The following is a 19,751-nucleotide window of genomic DNA, read 5'->3' as shown; positions in this document are numbered from 1 at the left end:
AAAAAACTAACATAAGTCTTTTCAGAGAAACTCAGTAGAGCTCCTCAGAGTGCATCCAGTCTGCCTGGGCATAGATTCTAAACTGGACTCTGGAGGAGGGGCAGAGGGAGGAGCCAGGTCACACCCCTTTGAAAGTCTTAAAGTGCCCATGTCTCCTGCGGATCCAGTCTATACCTCATGGTTCTTGATGTGACCCCAGCATCCTCTAGGACGTAAGAGAAATGACAGTAGCTAGTTGGTAGTTTATCTCTGTCCAAGGCTTAGTACATAGACCCCTTTATCTCTGTCCACCATCATATAAGTTACGCACACACAAATACTCACATGGTCAGAGCTCTGAGCGTAAGACTGCTGTAATATCACATTATACACAAAGTCACAGAGCAGGTTGTAACCCCTGGTCGGGATCATTGTGGCACTGTAGCTCCTTTTACGTCTGATTTCATCCTGTATGGACTGACCAGCTTTTCTGAGAATTGCCTTTGTAATCTCCCCGTTGGTTAGATCTAGATTTGAGGCGACTGAGTTCACAATAACTGTAGTCTGCAAAGAATAATGATATGAATTACTAGAATCAGACATATACTGTATAGTCACCTATAACATCATCACATATAGTCACATATACAGTATAATCACATTTATCATCACATACATAGTCCCAACAGAGTGCAGTTTACTGTAGGGCAGGCCTGGATGACCTGTGGCTCTCCAGGTGTTATGAAACTACAAGTCCCATCATGCACTGCAACAGTTTTGCTTTTAGGGAACAGCAGCTGGAGAGCCACAGATTGGCCAGGCCTGCTGTAGGGTCACGTGGGGTGTTAAACATATAACCAGTGCTGGGACTTTATGCACACATCATGGGACAGGGATGGAGTTTATTGGGGTCTCTTTACAAGGTTTGATAAATCTCCCCATTATATACGGAAGACCTAGGCAGGACTCCAGGATTGTATGCATGCTGTATTCTAATATACCTATCGGCGCTGTCCTGCACATTTAATAGCATGGTTTAATGATGCCGCTGGTTTGTGCCTAATCTAACCTCACTGTCATGTCCTGCCAGCTGCTGAGGTTGTACAGAGGTAGCACAACCATACCCCACTTTCATGGAACGACCGTATTTCCCATATATGACCTGCGTATACAGGATCTATAGAACAGACACATCTGAGAGACAGCCAGGAGATAACCGGGGCATACCACGCCTCACACCTCACTTCACGTTAGGATACAGCTGGCAGTTACCCGGATTCTTCACTGGTTTTATCTCTACAGGTTGCTTCATGTTCCACCTCCGGTGTCCTGACATCTTGCTGGCTGCACTTTCCTCACATCGACTGTCCGCTCTGTACTCTTATCTGCCTCTCATCTCCCTGAGCCCACCCCCTGCGCCAGCTCATTCTGTGACCCCCAATGTCAGAGAACGATCTGCAGCTTGGAGAATTGTGATTGGAGCTTAGACTGGGATTAGCCCGCTCTCTCAATTTATCATATTGTGCAAGTTCTCAAAAACTGCTCACCCTCCTGCAGCTTCACCCATTGCAACGTCCACCATCACAGTCTTATTATCATTGCAGTCTGTCTTCTGCCCTCCCAAACTCAGGACTTCTACCTGCAGTCCATGAGCTGCTTTCCATGTCTCCACACTACTTCATCACCCTCCCCTCCTCCTTCCCCATCCTCTTTCCCAATACCCCTACTTCCTTCAACCTACCCTTTCACTACGTCCAGCCACCCTAATGCAGCTTAGACTGCTTAGTCCCCACCTCCTCTACTACCCCCCCAGACTGCTCAGCGCAGTGACTCCTGTGCTCCTACAGTCGTTCAGTCCTCCCTCGCTGTAGAATGTAAGCTCCCAGGGGTAGAGTCCTCGGCAATACAGTATATCTCACTGCGCTCACTTTCTGTCCCTGTCACGTCTGACGCTGAGGTGTTTGTGTCTTCTAGGTTGTTTATACTGTTCATTTCATCATGCACGGGCACAACCAACCTTTTCTTCCTCGATCAGCCCATATTTTAGGTGTAGGTTGAGGCCGTTGATCGCTATGGGTTGAGGTGTATTTGGAGCAGGCGCTCTGCGTGAAGGTGTCTCAGGTTGGTGCGATATCTGATTAGCGTGAGATGATGTCGGGTAAGGGGAAACTGATGTTGCACCACTGAGGGGATCACTTGGGCCAAGCTTTTGTTCACAGGCAGACTTCATTGCTTGTACGGTCTTATCATCGTGGTTTACAAGCCGGATCTCTTTCATGTGATCACCAGCCGCATTGAAAATGAATGCACGGACCGTGTCCACGATAATCTGTGCACAAAGGTCAAGAGGAAAGCCGAAGATCCCCGAGCTGATGGCTGGGATGGCCACTGATGTGAGGTCTTTATGCTTATTGACGTAGTCTAGGACTTCCTTAATTACTTTCTGCAGCTCATATTCACATTTCTGTGCGGTCCCGCTGTACCACATGGGCCCCACTGCATGGATAATCGCTCTACAGGGCAGGTTTCCTCCACTCGTCACAGCGATGTCTCCAGCATTTAACTTGCCGTATCTATAAATATGATCTTTACTCTCTTGAGTAATCCGTGGTCCTCCAGCGTTCGCCAAGGCCAAAGCCAAGCCCCCAATATGATCCAGCTTGTCATTTGCCGCGTTCACCACAGTATCCACATTCTGCCTGGTCATGTCATCTTTCCACACGCTGACCAATACTTTCTTCTGAAAAAATCTCTTCTCATAAACCGTCAGCGGCTTTTCTACCACAGCTGCAGAAGTCCCAGGTTTGGGTCCCTTCAGCTCAATGGAACAGTTGAATTTCCTAATGAGAAGGTCATTAAGCTCATTCAGACAACCATGAAGGTGCTTGCAAGTGTCTTCTGAGATGGTTACCTTCTTCTGAGCCTCCATCTTCCTGCTAACAAAACAGAGAGTAACATTAATGTCTGAAGTGACCCCTAGGCTGCACCAGGGTCTCCTGACCATCTCATAACAACGTGCCAGATTATTGGGTTACAAAAAATAGGAGAAAACAAAAATTTGGTCTTTGAAAAACAAATGTGTCCCTCAGACATGGAGGTTGTGGCCGAGAGACCAGCCGTGGCTGGAGGAATACAAAGTGGAGTTACACACAAATGCCTGCCACTGAGGACACACTGAAGATGACACGTCTGTTCTTGGCATAACACATATTTTCATGTGGCGCATGAGCACGTTAAAAGGTACAAATACAATATAAAGTTCTGTGCATATCTTCGGCTTACACTTGGAGAGGTGTACGGAAGAGGGAAAAGGCGGGCAAGCATACGCCAAGAGAAACAAAGAAATGTTCACATAACATAATTCGACACAAATGCAGGTGTGCCCTGCCGGGGACTGTCACTTGTGGGTGATAAGTGATGGTCAGGGTCCGACTAAGGTTGTCGGGGCTCCAGAGCAAATTATTTGTGTGTATTTGTGTGTGTGTGTGGGGGGGGCTGGGGGAGTGTCTCTACCAATAATATGACACCATGATGCACACTGAAGATCCTTCTAGTTCATATTATGCTACACATTGCCCCAGTGTAAACATTATACCACACAGTGCCCACATTATGCCACACAGTGCCCCAGTGTAAACATTATACCACACAGTGCCCACATTATGCCACACAGTGCCCCAGTATAGACATTATACCGCAGTGCCCCAGTATAAACATTATACCACACAGTGCCCCTAGTATTATACACAGTGCCCACATTATGCCACACAGCTCCCCAGTATAGACAATATACCGCACAGTGCCCCAGTATAAACATTATACCACACAGTGCCCACATTATGCCACACAGTGCCCCAGTATAGACAATATACCGCACAGTGCCCCAGTATAAACATTATACCACACAGTGCCCACATTATGCCACACAGTGCCCCAGTATAGACAATATACCGCACAGTGCCCCAGTATAAACATTATACCACACAGTGCCCCTAGTATTATACACAGTGCCCACAGTCTTACACAGAGCACCTAGTATGATACACAGTGCCCCCATTATGCCATACAGCGCCCCAGTATAAACATTATACCACACAGTGCCCCAGTTTAAACATTATACCACACAGTACCCCAAGTATAAATATTATATCACACAGTGCCCCTAGTATGATACAGTGCCACCATTATGCCACACAGTGCCCCAGTATAAACATTATACCATACAATGTACCTAGTATGATACACAGTGCCCAGTATAAACATTATACCATACAATGTACCTAGCATGATACACAGTGCCCAGTATAAACATTATACCATACAATGTACCTAGTATGATACACAGTGCCCAGTATAAAAATTATACCATACAATGTACCTAGTATGATACACAGTGCCCAGTATAAACATTATACCATACAGTGTACCTAGTATGATACACAGTGCCCAGTATAAACATTATACCATACAATGTACCTAGTATGATACACAGTGCCCAGTATAAACATTATACCATACAGTGTACCAAATATGATACACAGTGCCCAGTATAAACATTATACCATACAGTGTACCTAGTATGATACACAGTGCCCAGTATAAACATTATACCATACAATGTACCTAGTATGATACACAGTGCCCAGTATAAACATCATACCATACAGTGTACCTAGTATGATACACAGTGCCCAGTATAAACATTATACCATACAGTGTACCTAGTATGATACACAGTGCCCAGTGTAAACATTATACCATACAGTGTACCTAGTATGATACAGTGCCACCATTATGCCACACAGTGCCCCAGTATAAACATTATACCATACAATGTACCTAGCATGATACACAGTGCCCAAAGTATGATACACAGTGCCCCCATTATGCCAGTGACCCAATATGAACATTATACTACACAGTGCCCCCACTATGCAACACAGTGCCCAGTATACACTTGCCTACGTGGGCCTGGGGCTGAAAATGATTAAGGGCCTACTGTGAGAAGCAGAGGAGCTGTGACCATTGCACAAGCAGATAGATGGTAGCAGGGCCGAATGAAGGGCCACATGAACCTGGGGCTGAAAATGTTCAAGGGTCTATGCTGTGACCAGTGTTGTGTGGGTGTGGTCAGTGCCATGTGGGTGGCTACACCCCTACACTATCAGCCCCAATTTCTCCTTTATCCACTAGGGGACACTGGAGCGCAGTTACAATGGGGATATAGTAGGCAGTAACCGGGAGCTGGCACTTTAAATTTATAACCATGTGACTAGCTCCTCCCCTACTATGTTCCCCCTCCAAGCCAGTCTTTGTTTTGTGCCCAAGGGAGCTGGTCACTCTTGGGTTTTCTCTTAAAAACATTTTTTTTTCCTTTTCTTTTTTCCTTCTTCACAGGCTGGCAGCTCTGCCTCTGCCAGTCTGCACCGCGGGAGCTGCCGGCGGGGTCCCATCGCAGCTGCGTGCGGCTTGGGATGGTCCCCGGCTGAAGGAGACACTGAGCTCTCCGGAGCTGCCCAGACAAGGCTGCATGCGGCGCGTGTCGGGGCCGCTCCGTCAGCAGAAGATCCTTGCAGCATGGCAGCGGTAAGTATGGTGGCCGGACACCGCTGCATGCAGTGCATGTCGGGGCCACTCCATCAAGTAGCAGCGGTGAGTAGAAAGAACTTGTACTTCTAAACATGTCTGATCTCTAAGGCAGATCTCTAAGAGAAAGTACACAGCCGTGGCTTCCCCCAGCTCCCCGCTCTGGTCTCCGACGGTTCACATCACCCCCCGCTCTCCGCTCCCTGCTCTAATCTCCGGCGGCTCACATTCGCTCCCCCTGCTCCGGTCTCCTGCCGCGGCTCACATAGCCGGCACGGGGACACCGCTGGAGGCGCCTTGCAAGTTTAAGTCTGGTGCCATTACGGGGGGAGCGGGGGGGGGTGCGGAGCTTAATCCCGCTCTGCACCGCCGGGCTTAGCGCGCGCTGGCAGCCATTTTACAACGCTGCAGAGCGGAGAAGGGGAGACTTAGCGGCTTCATTCCGGTCACAGTGAGCAGTTTCAGTGGGGACAGGGCGCACTAGGGATCGGTGCGGCATCTGTAGTTTGTGAATAGGCCTGACTCTGGGCTGCTGTGGCTGCACTTCACCCTGCAACCCCCCGCACCCCCCCTCCCTCCCCTACTGCCTATTGCTGTGTTTGTTTGGGAGTGTGACAGGTGCTGCTATGGCTGGAAAGGGCTCCAAGGCAGCACAGAAAATTTTCCAATGTCAGAAGTGTTCTGCAAAATTCACCCAGGGAAAGTCTAAAAATTCCCTTTTATGTGAGGATTGTGGGTCAGAGCCTTCTGCTCAGCCCTCACCAGAACCCCAGAGCACCCCTGTTTGGACCACACAGCTCACAGAGGTTACGTCCCTGTTGACTGGGGAACTGAAGGCTTCTCGGGAAGATAGAGAGGCTGCCCAGTTCCGACAGCTTGTCCCGATACCGGAGCCTGAACCAGCATAGGCTCGTTCCCTGGCGAAATCAGTTGAAGGGCTCTCTAGGGCTGTAATCCCCTCCCAAACCCTGTCCTTTAGTTCCCCTCCACAGGCTTCAAAAAAATAAGAATTTACTCACCGGTAATTCTATTTCTCGTAGTCCGTAGTGGATGCTGGGGACTCCGTAAGGACCATGGGGAATAGACGGGCTCCGCAGGAGACTGGGCACTCTAAAGAAAAGATTAGGTACTATCTGGTGTGCACTGGCTCCTCCCTCTATGCCCCTCCTCCAGACCTCAGTTAGGGAAACTGTGCCCAGAAGAGCTGACATTACAAGGAAAGGATTTTGGAATCCAGGGTAAGACTCATACCAGCCACACCAATCACACCGTACAACTCGTGATAACTCTACCCAGTTAACAGTATGAACAACAACTGAGCCTCATGTAACGGATGGCTCATAACAATAACCCTTTATTAAGCAATAACTATATACACGTATTGCAGAAGAAGTCCGCACTTGGGACGGGCGCCCAGCATCCACTACGGACTACGAGAAATAGAATTACCGGTGAGTAAATTCTTATTTTCTCTAACGTCCTAGTGGACTCCGTAAGGACCATGGGGATTATACCAAAGCTCCCAAACGGGCAGGAGAGTGCGGATGACTCTGCAGCACCGAATGAGCAAACACAAGGTCCTCCTCAGCCAGGGTATCAAACTTGTAAAACTTAGCAAATGTGTTTGAACCCGACCAAGTAGCAGCTCGGCAAAGCTGTAACGCCGAGACCCCTCGCGCAGCCGCCCAAGAAGAGCCCACCTTCCTTGTGGAATGGGCTTTCACTGACTTTGGATGCGGCAATCCAGCTGCAGAGTGAGCCAGCTGAATCGTGCTACAGATCCAGCGAGCAATAGTCTGCTTCGAAGCAGGAGCACCCAGCTTGTTGGGTGCATACAGAATAAACAGCGAGTCAGTCTTCCTGACTCCAGCCGTTCTGGAAACATATATTTTCAAAGCCCGGACTACGTCCAGCAACTTGGAGTCCTCCAAGTCCCGAGTAGCCGCAGGCACCACAATAGGTTGATTCAAATGGAATGATGATACCACCTTTGGGAGAAATTGGGGACGAGTCCGCAATTCTGCCCTGTCCATATGGAAGATCAGATAGGGGCTTTTACATGACAAAGCCGCCAATTCTGACACACGCCTAGCCGACGCTAAGGCCAACAACATGACCACTTTCCACGTGAGATACTTTAGATCCACGGTCTTAAGTGGCTCAAACCAGTGGGATTTCAGGAAATCCAGCACAACGTTAAGATCCCAAGGTGCCTGAGGGTCCCTTGACCTGGCGCAATATCTTTTTAGCTTTTTGTTGAGGCGGGACGCCATCATGTCCACCTGTGGCAGTTCCCATCGATTTGTAATCTGTGTGAAGACTTCTTGATGAAGTCCCCACTCTCCCGGGTGGAGGTCGTGTCTGCTGAGGAAGTCTGCTTCCCAGTTGTCCACACCCGGAATGAACACTGCTGACAGTGCTTGCACGTGACTCTCCGCCCAACGAAGAATCTTTGTGGCTTCCGCCAATGCCACCCTGCTTCTTGTGCCGCCCTGGCGGTTTACATGGGCAACTGCCGTGATGTTGTCTGACTGAATCAGCACTGGTTGGTCTCGAAGCAGGGGCTCCGCTTGACTCAGGGCGTTGTATATGGCCCTTAGTTCCAGTATATTTATGTGCAGACAAGTCTCCTGACTTGACCACAGCCCCTGGAAGTTTCTTCCCTGAGTGACTGCCCCCCATCCGCGGAGGCTTGCATCCGTGGTCAGCAGGACCCAGTCCTGTTTGCCGAACCTGCGGCCCTGGAGAACGTGAGCACCCTGCAGCCACCACAGAAGAGACACCCTGGCCCTCGGGGACAGGGTGATCAGGCGATGCATCTGAAGATGCGATCCGGACCACTTGTCCAACAGATCCCACTGAAAGATCCTGGCATGGAATCTGCCGAAGGGAATGGCTTCGTCTGACGCCACCATCTTTCCCAGGACTCGCGTGCAGTGATGCACCGACACCTGTTTTGGTTTCAGGAGGTCCCTGACCAGAGTCACTGACTCCTGAGCCTTCTCCTCCGGGAGAAACACCTTCCTCTGTTCTGTGTCCAGAATCATACCCAGGAACGGCAGACGCGTCGTAGGAATCAGCTGCGACTTTGGAATATTCAAAATCCAGCCGTGCTGCTGCAACACTTCCTGAGAGTGTGCTATGCTGATCAACAATTGCTCCCTGGACCTCGCCTTTATAAGGAGATCGTCCAAGTACGGGATAACTGTAACTCCTTGCTTCCGAAGGAGTACCATCATTTCCGCCATTACCTTGGTAAATACTCTCGGTGCCGTGGACAGACCAAACGGCAACGTCTGGAATTGGTAATGACAGTCCTGTACCACAAACCTGAGGTACTCCTGGTGAGGTGGATAAATGGGGACATGCAAGTACACATCCTTGATGTCCAGAGATACCATAAAATCCCCCTCTTCCAGGCTTGCAATGACCGCCCTGAGCGATTCCATTTTGAACTTGAATCTCTTGAGATAAATGTTCAGGGATTTTAAATTCAGAATGGGTCTTACCGAACCGCCCGGTTTCGGTACCACAAACATAGTGGAATAGTAACCCCTTCCTTGTTGAAGGAGGGGAACCTTTACTATCACCTGCTGGAGGTATAGCTTGTGAATTGCCGCCAGTACTACCTCCCTTTCCATGGGGGAAGCTGGCAAGGCCGATTTTAGGTAACGGTGAGGGGGCGTCACCTCGAACTCCAGCTTGTATCCCTGATATACAATTTGTATAACCCAAGGATCCACCCGTGAGCAAACCCACTGGTTGCTGAAATTTCGGAGACGCGCCCCCACCGCTCCCGGCTCCGCCTGTGGAGCCCCAGCGTCATGCGGTGGACTTAGTGGAAGCCGGGGAGGACTTTTGTTCCTGGGAACTGGCTGCATGGTGCAGCTTCTTTCCTCTACCCCTGCCTCTGACAAGAAAGGATGCACCTCTGACCTTCTTGCCTCTCTGAGAACGAAAGGACTGCATTTGATAATACGGTGCTTTCTTGGTCTGTGAGGAAACCTGAGGCAGGAAAGTCGACTTTCCAGCTGTCGCTGTGGATACGAGGTCCGAGAGACAGTCCCCAAACAATTCCTCACCCTTATAAGGCAAAACCTCCATGTGTTTTTTAGAGTCGGCATCCCCTGTCCATTGCCGAGTCCATAAGACCCTCCTGGCAGAAATGGACATTGCATTAATTCTAGAACCTAGCAGGCAAATGTCCCTCTGGGCATCTCGCATATATAAGACGGCGTCTTTTATATGGCCCAGGGTTAGCAAGACAGTGTCCCTGTCCAGGGCATCTATGTCCTTTGACAGAGTATCTGTCCAAGCTGCTACAGCGCTACACATCCAGGCTGAAGCAATAGCAGGTCTCAGTAGAGTACCAGAGTGTGTATACACTGACTTCAAGATAGCTTCCTGCTTTCTATCCGCAGGCTCCTTTAGGGCGGCCGTATCCTAAGACGGCAGGGCCACCCTCTTAGATAAGCGTGTCAGCGCCTTGTCTACCCTAGGGGAGGATTCCCAACGTAACCTATCCGTCGGCGGGAAAGGATACGCCAGCAGTAATCTTTTGGGAATCACTACTTTCTTATCTGGGGAGCTCCATGCTTCTTCACATAACTCATTTAATTCATGTGACGGGGGAAAAGTCACTGCCTGCTTTTTCTCCCCAAACATATGTACCCTCTTGTCAGGGACAGGGTTAACGTCTGAAATGTGTAATACATCTTTCATTGCAATAATCATATAGCGGATGGCCTTGGTCATTTTAGGCTGTAATTGTGCCTCATCATCGTCGACACTGGAGTCGGACTCCATGTCGGCATCCGTGTCAACCATTTGAGATAGTGGGCGTTTATGAGACCCTGACGGCCTCTGAGTCGCCTGGGCAGGCCCGGGTTGAGAGCCCGGCTGTCCCTCGACTGCAACATCATCAAACCTTTTATGCAATGAGTTAACATTATCATTTAAGACCTTCCACATATCCATCCAATCAGGTGTCGGCCCCGATGGCGGCGACACCACATTTATCTGCACTTGCTCCGCCTCCACGTAACCCTCATCAAACATGTCGACACAGCCGTACCGACACACAGCGCACACACACAGGGAATGCTCTGACTGAGGACAGGACCCCACAAAGGCTTTTGGGGAGACAGAGAGAGAGTATGCCAGCACACACCACAGCGCTATATAACTCAGGGATACACACTATAAAACGTGATTACCCAATAGCTGCCGATTATATAACTTTTGCGCCTAAATTTATGTGCCCCCCTCTCTTTTTACCCTTCTTGTATCAGGATACTGCAGGGGAGAGCCTAGGGAGCGTCCTTCCAGCGGAGCTGTGAAGAGAAAATGGCGCTGGTGTGCTGAGGAAGAAGGCCCCGCCCCCTCAGCGGCGGGCTCCTGTCCCGCTTTCTGTGATAAAAAATGGCGGGGGATTTTACATATATACAGTGCCTGACTGTCTATATGTAGGTTATGCCACAAGGTACTTCAATTGCTGCCCAGGGCGCCCCCCCCCCCCCCCCCAGCGCCCTGCACCCTACAGTGACCGGAGTGTGTGGTGTGCTGTGGGAGCAATGGCGCACAGCTGCGGTGCTGTGCGCTACCTTAAATGAAGACAGGAGTCTTCAGCCGCCGATTTCGCCGTCTTCAAGCTTCTGTTCTTCTGGCTCTGCGAGGGGGACGGCGGCGCTGCTCCGGGAACGGACGATCGAGGACAGCTGCCTGTGTTCGAACCCTCTGGAGCTAATGGTGTCCAGTAGCCTAAGAAGCGCAACCTAGCTGTGAACAGGTACGTTTGCTTCTCTCCCCTCGGTCCCACGTAGCAGTGAGTCTGTTGCCAGCAGAAGCTCACTGAAAATAAAAAACCTAACAAATACTTTCTTTAACTAGCAGGCTCAGGAGAGCCCACTAGGAGCACCCAGCTCTGGCCGGGCACAGATTCTAACTGAGGTCTGGAGGAGGGGCATAGAGGGAGGAGCCAGTGCACACCAGATAGTACCTAATCTTTTCTTTAGAGTGCCCAGTCTCCTGCGGAGCCCGTCTATTCCCCATGGTCCTTACGGAGTCCCCAGCATCCACTAGGACGTCAGAGAAAGAGATTGCTAGCCTCTGTGTTACAGGAATCTGACAATGATATGCCTCTATTAGATGAGGCGGTGGTAGGAAGGAAGCGTCGGATAGGAAGCTGGAATCCACCTTGAAGGCTATTTACTCGGCGGCGGGGGTATTACATCGCCCGGCGCAGGTAGGTTGTTGGGTCAACAAGGCGATAGAAGCTTGGGCGGAACAATTGTCCTCTGGACTTAGTGATGATTTGCCGGCGGATCAACTGATAAAGTTGGCGGAACACATCCATGAATCAGCCCTTTATCTTTGCGAGGCTTCCAAGGACATCTGTATTCTCGGAGCTAGGATTTCCGCTTTTGCAATTTCGGCCCGCAGAGCTCTCTGGCTGCGGCAGTGGCAGGTGGATACAGAGTCCAAAAGGGCAGCAGAAGCGTTGCCCTTTATGGGAGAGGTCCTGTTCGGTAAGGATCTGGATGCCTGGATTTCTCAGGCCACTAGAGGTAAGTCGACTTATCTTTCTTCTGCTGCTCCAGCCTCTCGCAGGCCATATAGCGGTCCCTCCTTTTGATCCTATCGTGCCCCTTCCAGGTTTCGAGGCCAGGCCAGGGGAGGAGCTTCTGTCTCCCATGGCCATAGAGGTAGAGGTTCCACAGCCTCAACCCAGTCAGAGGTTAAGTCCTCCACCACTACTACCGCATGACGGGCTTCCCTCCCACCTGGGAGACCACAGGGTGGGAGCTCGTCTGTGGGATTTCAGGGAGGTCTGGGTACAGTCCTGTCCAGATGCTTGGGTCAGGGATCTCATCATTTGCGGTTACAAGCTCGATGTTCAAGCCCGACCGCCTCAGCGTTTTTTCACCACGGGTTTACCAGTTTCAGACAACAGAAGAGTTGCATTGCAGGCAGCGGTCCAGAAGCTTCTATCCGCAAAGGTACTGATCCCTGTTCCCTCTCATCATCGGAAACAGGGCTATTACTCAAGCCTGTTTCTCGTACCGAAGCCGGACGGCTCGGTCAGGCCAATCCTGAACTTGAAGGATCTCAATCCGTATTTGAGGGTATTCAAGTTCAAGATGGAGTCCCTCCAGTCTGTTATTGCGGGGTTGAAGCAAAACGAGTTTCTGGCGTCCTTAAACATCAAGGATGCATACTTACATGTTCCCATTTGGCCTCCTCATCAGGCTTTTCTCCGGTTCATGATACAGGATGCTCATTTCCAGTTCCAGGCCCTTCTGTTCGGTCTCTCTTCTGCTCCCAGAGTGTTCACAAAGGTCATGGCAGTCATGATGGCCCTACTTCGGAAGCAGGGTGTGACGATTGTCCCCTATCTGGACGATCTGCTAATAAAGGCACGCTCTGCAGACCTGTTACTTCAGAATATCCTGATAACCTTCTGTTTCAGCACGGGTGGATCCTGAACTTCCCGAAGTCTCACTTATGCCCCTCACAACGGTTGCTGTTTTTGGGGATGATTCTCGACACGGTCCGTCAGAAGGTTTTCCTTCCTCAGGACAAGATCCTGTCTCTTCAGACGCTGGTGAGGTCGGTACTTCGACACCGTCGGGTATCAGTGTATCTCTGCATTCGACTTCTGGGAAAGATGGTAGCGGCGTTCAAAGCTCTTCCATACGGTCGCTTCCACTCTCGACCGTTCCAGCTGTGTCTTCTACATCAGTGGTCAGGATCTCATCTATTCCTTCATCAGCGAGTGACGCTGTCTCCAAAGGCACGGTCGTCGCTTCTCTGGTGGCTCCAGTCGAGACGCATCTGTTGGAAGGAAGGCAGTTCGGCGTTTGGGATTGGACTCTCCTCACCACGGACACAAGTCTGCGAGGCTGGGGGGCAGTGACCCTCGAACATCGGTTTCAGGGGCACTGGTCGATTAACGAATCCACTCTCCCCATAAACATTCTCGAGCTACGGGCAGAATACAATGCCCTACTTCAGGCACATCACCTGCTGCGCGGTCGAGCGGTCAGAGTTCAGTCCGACAACGCCATGACGGTAGCGTACACCAACCGTCAGGGCGGCACTCGCAGCCGTGCAGCGATGAGGGGGGTCACCAACATCCTCCTCTGGGCGGAGGAGTATGCTCTGTCCTTGTCGGCAATATTCATTCCAGGAGTGGACAATTGGGAAGCCGATTATCTCAGCCGACAGGACATGCACCCGGGAGAGTGGTCACTCCACCCCCAGGTGTTTTGTCTGCGGGTCTGCCGGTGGGGAAAACCACAGAACGACCTCATGGCGTCCCGCCTGAACCATCAACTAACTCTGTATTACTCTCGGACGAGGGACCCGGCGGCGGCAGCGGGCGTGGATGCCCTCACGGCTCCTTGGAATTTCTGGTTCGTTTACCTCTTTCCTCCTTTCCCGTTGTTGCCTCGGGTTCTGCAATGCATCAGGAGAGAAGACGCGCTGGTCCTCCTGGTGGCTCCAGATTGGCCGCGCAGGGCTTTGTACTCCGCCCTACACCTGTTGTCAGTAGCGGAGCGTTGGCCCCTGCCACTACGGGACGATCTGCTACAACAGGGTCCTTTTCGTTATCCAGACTTACGCAGGCTACGTTTGACGGCGTGGCTGTTGAGAAGGCCATCTTGAAAAGGAAGGGGATTCCTCGTACGGTTATACCTACTATGCTCCAGGCTAGAAAGTCAGTCACATCATCTCACTGCTACCGCATCTGGAAGGCTTATGTAGCCTGGTGTGAACGTCAAGAGTGTTCTCCTTCAGTTTTTCGCTTGGCCCGCCTTCTCAATTTTTTGCAGGCGGGTTTCTCGGCAGGATTACAACTGGGTTCACTAAAGGTGCAGGTCTCTGCTCTTTCGGTTTTCTTCCAGAAGAAATTAGCCTTGCTGCTGGAAGTTTAGACTTTCTTTCAGGGGGATCTACGAATACAGCCTCCTTTTCGACCTCCGACAGCACCATTGGACATCAATCTGGTCCTCTCTTTTCTGCAGTCTGCGTTGTTTGAGCCTCTGGAGTCGGTGGAAATGAAATATCTCACCTGAAAGGTGATCCTTCTCCTGGCTCTGGCCAGACGGGTGTCGGAACTTGGGGCTCTCTTGTCGACCTCCTTACCTGGTGTTTCATGCTGATAGGGCCGAGCTCCGTACTCGCATGTCTTTTCTACCAAAGGTGGTGTCCGATTTTCACATCAATCAGCCACTTGTGGTTCCAGCCCTGTCGGTGGACTCTCCGGATTCGAGATCGTTGGACGTTTTCAGGGCGCTCAAGATCTATGTGGATAGGACTTCGGCTATTCGGAAGTCGGACTCCTTATTTGTTCTGTACGATGCTGCCCGCCGTGATTGGCTGGCTTCTAAGCAGATTTTGTCCCGATGGATTCGGCTGACCATCAGACAGGCTTATTTTGCGGCTTCACGAGAGCCTCCGTCTTCAATTTCGGCGCACTCTACGCGCTCTGTTGGGCCCTCGTGGACGGCTGCCCGCGGGGTCTCCATGACTACTTTATGTCGTGCGGGTATTTGGTCGGGCCGACATACGTTTGTCAAATTTTACAGGTTTGACACTTTTGCGGTCTCTGCATCACAGTTTGGCCAAGTGGTTTTACAGGACTCTCAGCGCTCTCCCTCCCGTCTTGGGAGCTCTGGGACGTCCCCATTGTAACTGCGCTCCAGTGTCCCTCAGTGGATGAAGGAGAAATCAGGATTTTGGTACTTACCGATAAATCCCTTTCTCCGATTCCACATGGGCCACTGGACGCCCGCCCAGCGCTGTTTCCTCCTTTTTTTCGCTTAACGGATTGCAGGTCACTATATGACTGCTTGTTTGGTTCAGGTTACCCTTTTTTTCTGATAGGTTTCCAGGTTTGCTTCGTGTTATCCTGGTTTACATGACTTTGTTAATCTCCTCTACTTTAACGTTTATCTATTCCAGCTCTCCTCGGGCACAGTTTTACATAGACTGGCTTGGAGGGGGGACATAGTAGGGGAGGAGCTAGCCACAGTGTTAGAATTTTAAAGTGCCAGCTCCCAGTTACTGCTTATTATATCCCCATTGTGACTGCTCTCCAGTGTCCCCTGTGGAATCGGAGAAAGGGATTTATCGGTAAGTACCAAAATCCTGATTTCTGTGTAAATATGTGAAATTATAAAAACTGCATAATTTTGTGAAGAAAATAGAAACACAATTTGAATACTTATGATTTGTGATCGACTGTGTGGCCAGCTTGGTGGCTAGTCATTATCCTGCTGTCATGGTGATGGGCCTATTTTATGTGGAGGCCTGGAGCCATAGGGGGTAATTCAGACCTGATCGCAGCAGCAAATTTGTTAGCAGTTGGGCAAAACCATGTGCACTGCAGGTGGGACAGATATAACATCTGCAGAGAGTTAGATTTGGGTGGGGTGTGTTCAAACTGAAATCTAAATTGCAGTGTAAAACTAAGATTTTACTTACCGGTAAATCTATTTCTCGTAGTCCGTAGAGGATGCTGGGACTCCGTAAGGACCATGGGGATAGACGGGCTCCGCAGGAGATAGGGCACTTTAAGAAAGCTTTGGATTCTTGGTGTGCACTGGCTCCTCCCTACATGCCCCTCCTCCAGACCTCTGTTAGAGAAACTGTGCCCAGAGAAGATGGACAGTACGAGGAAGTATTTTTGTAAATCTAAGGGCGAGATCCATACCAGCCACACCAATCACACCGTATAACTTGTGATAAACTACCCAGTTAACAGTATGAACAACAACAGAGCCTCGGTTCAACCGATAAACCATAGCACAACCCTTATGTAAGCAATAACTATATACAAGTCTTGCAGAAGAAGTCCGCACTTGGGACGGGCGCCCGGCATCCACTACGGACTACGAGAAATAGATTTACCGGTAAGTAAAATCTTATTTTCTCTAACGTCCTTGAGGATGCTGGGACTCCGTAAGGACCATGGGGATTATACCAAAGCTCCCAAACGGGCGGGAGAGTGCGGATGACTCTGCAGCACCGAATTGAGCAAACAGGAGGTCCTCCTCAGCCAGGGTATAAAACTTAAAGAACTTTGCAAAGGTATTTGACCCCGACCAAGTAGAAGCTCGGCACAGCTGTAGTGCCGAGACCCCTCGGGCAGCCGCCCAAGAAGAGCCCACCTTCCTAGTGGAATGGGCCTAAACCAATTTAGGTAACGGCAATCCTGCCGTAGAATGCGCCTGCTGAATCGTGTTACAGATCCAGCGAGCAATAGTCTGCTTTGAAGCATGGCCGCCAACCTTGTTGGCTGTATAAGGACAAACAGTGCTTCTGTTTTGCAGATCCTAGCCGTTCTGGCTACGTAAATTTTCAAAGCCCTGACCACATCAAGGGACTCGGAATCCTCCAAGTCACGCGTAGCCACAGGCACGACAATAGGTTGGTTCATATGAAAGGATGAGACCACCTTTGGCAGGAATTGAGGACGGGTCCGCAATTTCGCTCTATCCATATGGACAATCAGATAGGGCTTTTAGTGATAAAAGCCTCCAATTCCGAAACTCGCCTAACCGAAGCCAAGGCTAACAACATGACCACCTTCCAGGTGAAATATTTCAACACCACTGACTTAAGTGGTTCAAACCAATGTGACTTAAGGAAACGTAACACCACGTTAAGGTCCCAAGGCGCCACCGGCGGTACAAAAGGAGGCTAAAAATGCAGTACTCCCTACACAAACGTTTGTACTTCAGGAAGAGAAGCCAATTCTTTTTGGAAGAAAATGGATAAGGCCGAAATTTGAACCTTTATCGATCCTAATTTCAGGCCCAAGTTCACTCCAGTTTGAAGGAAGTGAAGCAGACGGCCCAAAAGGAATTCCTCCGTAGGAGCATTCCTGGCCTCACATCAGGAAACATATTTTCGCCATATTCGGTGATAATGTTTCAATGTCACTTCCTTCCTAGCCTTAATTAGGGTAGGAATGACCTCCTCCGGAATACCCATTACCGCTAGGATCCTGCATTGAACCGCCATGCCGTCAAACGCAGCCGCGGTAAGTCTTGGAACAGACAGGGCCCCTGCTGCAGCAGGTCCTGTCTTAGAGGAAGAGGCCACGGATTCTCTGTGAGCATTTCCTGCAGATCTGGATACCAGGTCCTCCGTGTCCAATCTGGAACAATGAGAATTGGTCTCACTCCTCTTTTTCTTATTATCCTCAACATCATGGGTATGAGAGGAAGAGGAGTAAACACAGAGACCGACCGGAACACCCACGGTGTCACTAGGGCGTCCACAGCTTACTGCCTGAGGGTCTCCTGACCTGGCGCAATAACTCTGCGGCTTTGTGTTGAGGCGGGACGCCATCATGTCTATCAGTGGCAGTCTCCACCGAATTGCAATCTGTGCTAAGACTTCCTGATGAAGTCCCCACTCTCCAGGACGTAGGTCGTGTCCGCTGAGGAAGTCTGCTTCCCAGTCGTCCCCTCCCGGAATGAACACTGCTGACAGTGCGCTTACATGATTCTCCGCCCAGCGAAGAATTCTGGGGGCTTCCGCCATCGCCACTCTGCTCCTTGTGCCGCCTTGGCGGTTTACATGAGCTACTGCGGTGACGTTGTCTGACTGGATCAGAACCGGGGTTGGTCGCGAAGTAGGGTCTCCGCCTGACGTAGGGCGTTGTATATGGCCCTTAGTTCCAAGAAGTGAAGACAAGTCTCTTGACTTGACCAAAGACCTTGGACATTTTATTTTTCCCTGTGTGACTGCTCCCCAACCTCGGAGGCTCGCGTCCGTGGTCACCAGGATCCAGTCCTGAATGCCGAACCTGCGGCCCTATAGAAGGTGAGCACCCTGCAGCCACCACAGGAGAGATACCCTGGCCCTGGGGGAGAGGGTGATCAACTGATGAATCTGTAGATGTGACCCGGACCACTTGTCCAGTAGGTCCCATTTGAAAGACCTCGCATGGAACCTGCCGAAGGGAATGATTTTCCCCGGACTTGGGTGCAGTGATGCCGACACCTGTCTTGGTTTCAATAAGTTCCTGACCAGAGTCATGAGTTCCTGGGCCCTCTCTATCTGAAGGTAAACCCCTTTCTGGTCCGTATCCAGAATCATACCCAAGAAGGGCAGACTAGTCATAGGAACCAACTGTGACTTCGGGATATTGAGAAACTAGCCGTGTTGCTGTGACACCTTCAGCGAAAGTGACACGCTGTTCAACAACTGCTCTTTTGATCTCGCCTTATAGGAGATCGTCCAAGCATGGGATATCTGTGACTCCTTGCTTTCATAGGAGCACCATCATTTCCGCCAATTACCCTGAAATTGGAAATGACAATACTGTACCACAATTCTCAGGTATGCCTGATGGGGTGGATAAATGGGAACATGAAGGTATGCAGCCTTTATGTCTAGATACACCATCAAATCCCCCCTTTCCAAGCTGGCCATGATCGCTCTGAGCGATTCCACTTTAAATTTGAACCTTTCCCAGTATAGGTTCAGAGGTTTTAATTTTAAATAGGTCTGACCGAACCGTACGTATTCGGGACTACAGCCAAGGTTGAGTAATAGCCCCCTCCTTGTTGCAGGAGGAGAACCTTGAGCATCACCTGTTGGAGATACAATGTGTGAATTGTATTTAATATAACTCCCCTTCTGGGGGAGAAGCCGGTAGGTCCGATAAGGAAAACCGGCGAGGAGGCACCTTTCGAATTCCTTTGTAACCCTGAGAACAATTTTTATTGCCCCGGGATCCACCTGTGAGTGAACTCAGATGTGGCTGAAGAGTCGAAGACGTGCTCCCCCTGGGACGGACTCCCTTAGCGGAGCTCCCGCATCCTGCGATGGATGTAGTAGAGGCCGGGGAGGACTTTTGTTCCTGGGAACTAGCTGTGCCCCGTGCCCTTACCTCTGGTAAGAAAGGACGCTCCTCATACTTTCTTGTTGTTCTGCGACCGAAAGGACTGCATTTGATAATGTCGTGCTTTCTTAGTCTGTGAGGGAATATAAGGCAAAAGATCAGAATTACCAGCTATAGCTGTGGAGACCAGGTCCGAGAGCCCTTCTCCACACAATTCCTCAGCCTTGTGAGGTAAACCCTCCTTTGATAAAGCTGCAGTGCCTTGCAGTGAAACGCGTTAGGAGGAGGCTACTTGGGTCAACCATTACGCCATTTTGACTGCCGT

General features: G+C 50.4%; 1 protein-coding gene across 4 annotated transcripts in view; it reads right to left on the bottom strand.

The window, feature by feature from the left end:
• Positions 1-19,751, bottom strand: part of PARP9 (poly(ADP-ribose) polymerase family member 9) — a 137,882-nt gene that overhangs the window by 52,648 nt on the left and 65,483 nt on the right. For 2 of the 4 annotated variants that reach the window (XM_063932801.1, XM_063932802.1), the window contains 2 exons: positions 1,997-2,915; positions 325-543 (listed from right to left, as the gene is read on the bottom strand). In XM_063932801.1, coding sequence (XP_063788871.1) covers positions 325-543; positions 1,997-2,908 — 1,131 coding nt within the window. In that variant the 5' untranslated portion in view covers positions 2,909-2,915. The remainder of the gene's footprint in view (positions 1-324; positions 544-1,996; positions 2,916-19,751) is intronic. The other 2 variants (XM_063932803.1, XM_063932804.1) reach the window with 1 other exon arrangement.

This window comes from Pseudophryne corroboree, chromosome 7, assembly GCF_028390025.1.
Source record: "Pseudophryne corroboree isolate aPseCor3 chromosome 7, aPseCor3.hap2, whole genome shotgun sequence".
Classification (NCBI taxonomy): domain Eukaryota; kingdom Metazoa; phylum Chordata; class Amphibia; order Anura; family Myobatrachidae; genus Pseudophryne; species Pseudophryne corroboree.
This window is presented reverse-complemented; position numbering and strand designations above follow the sequence as displayed.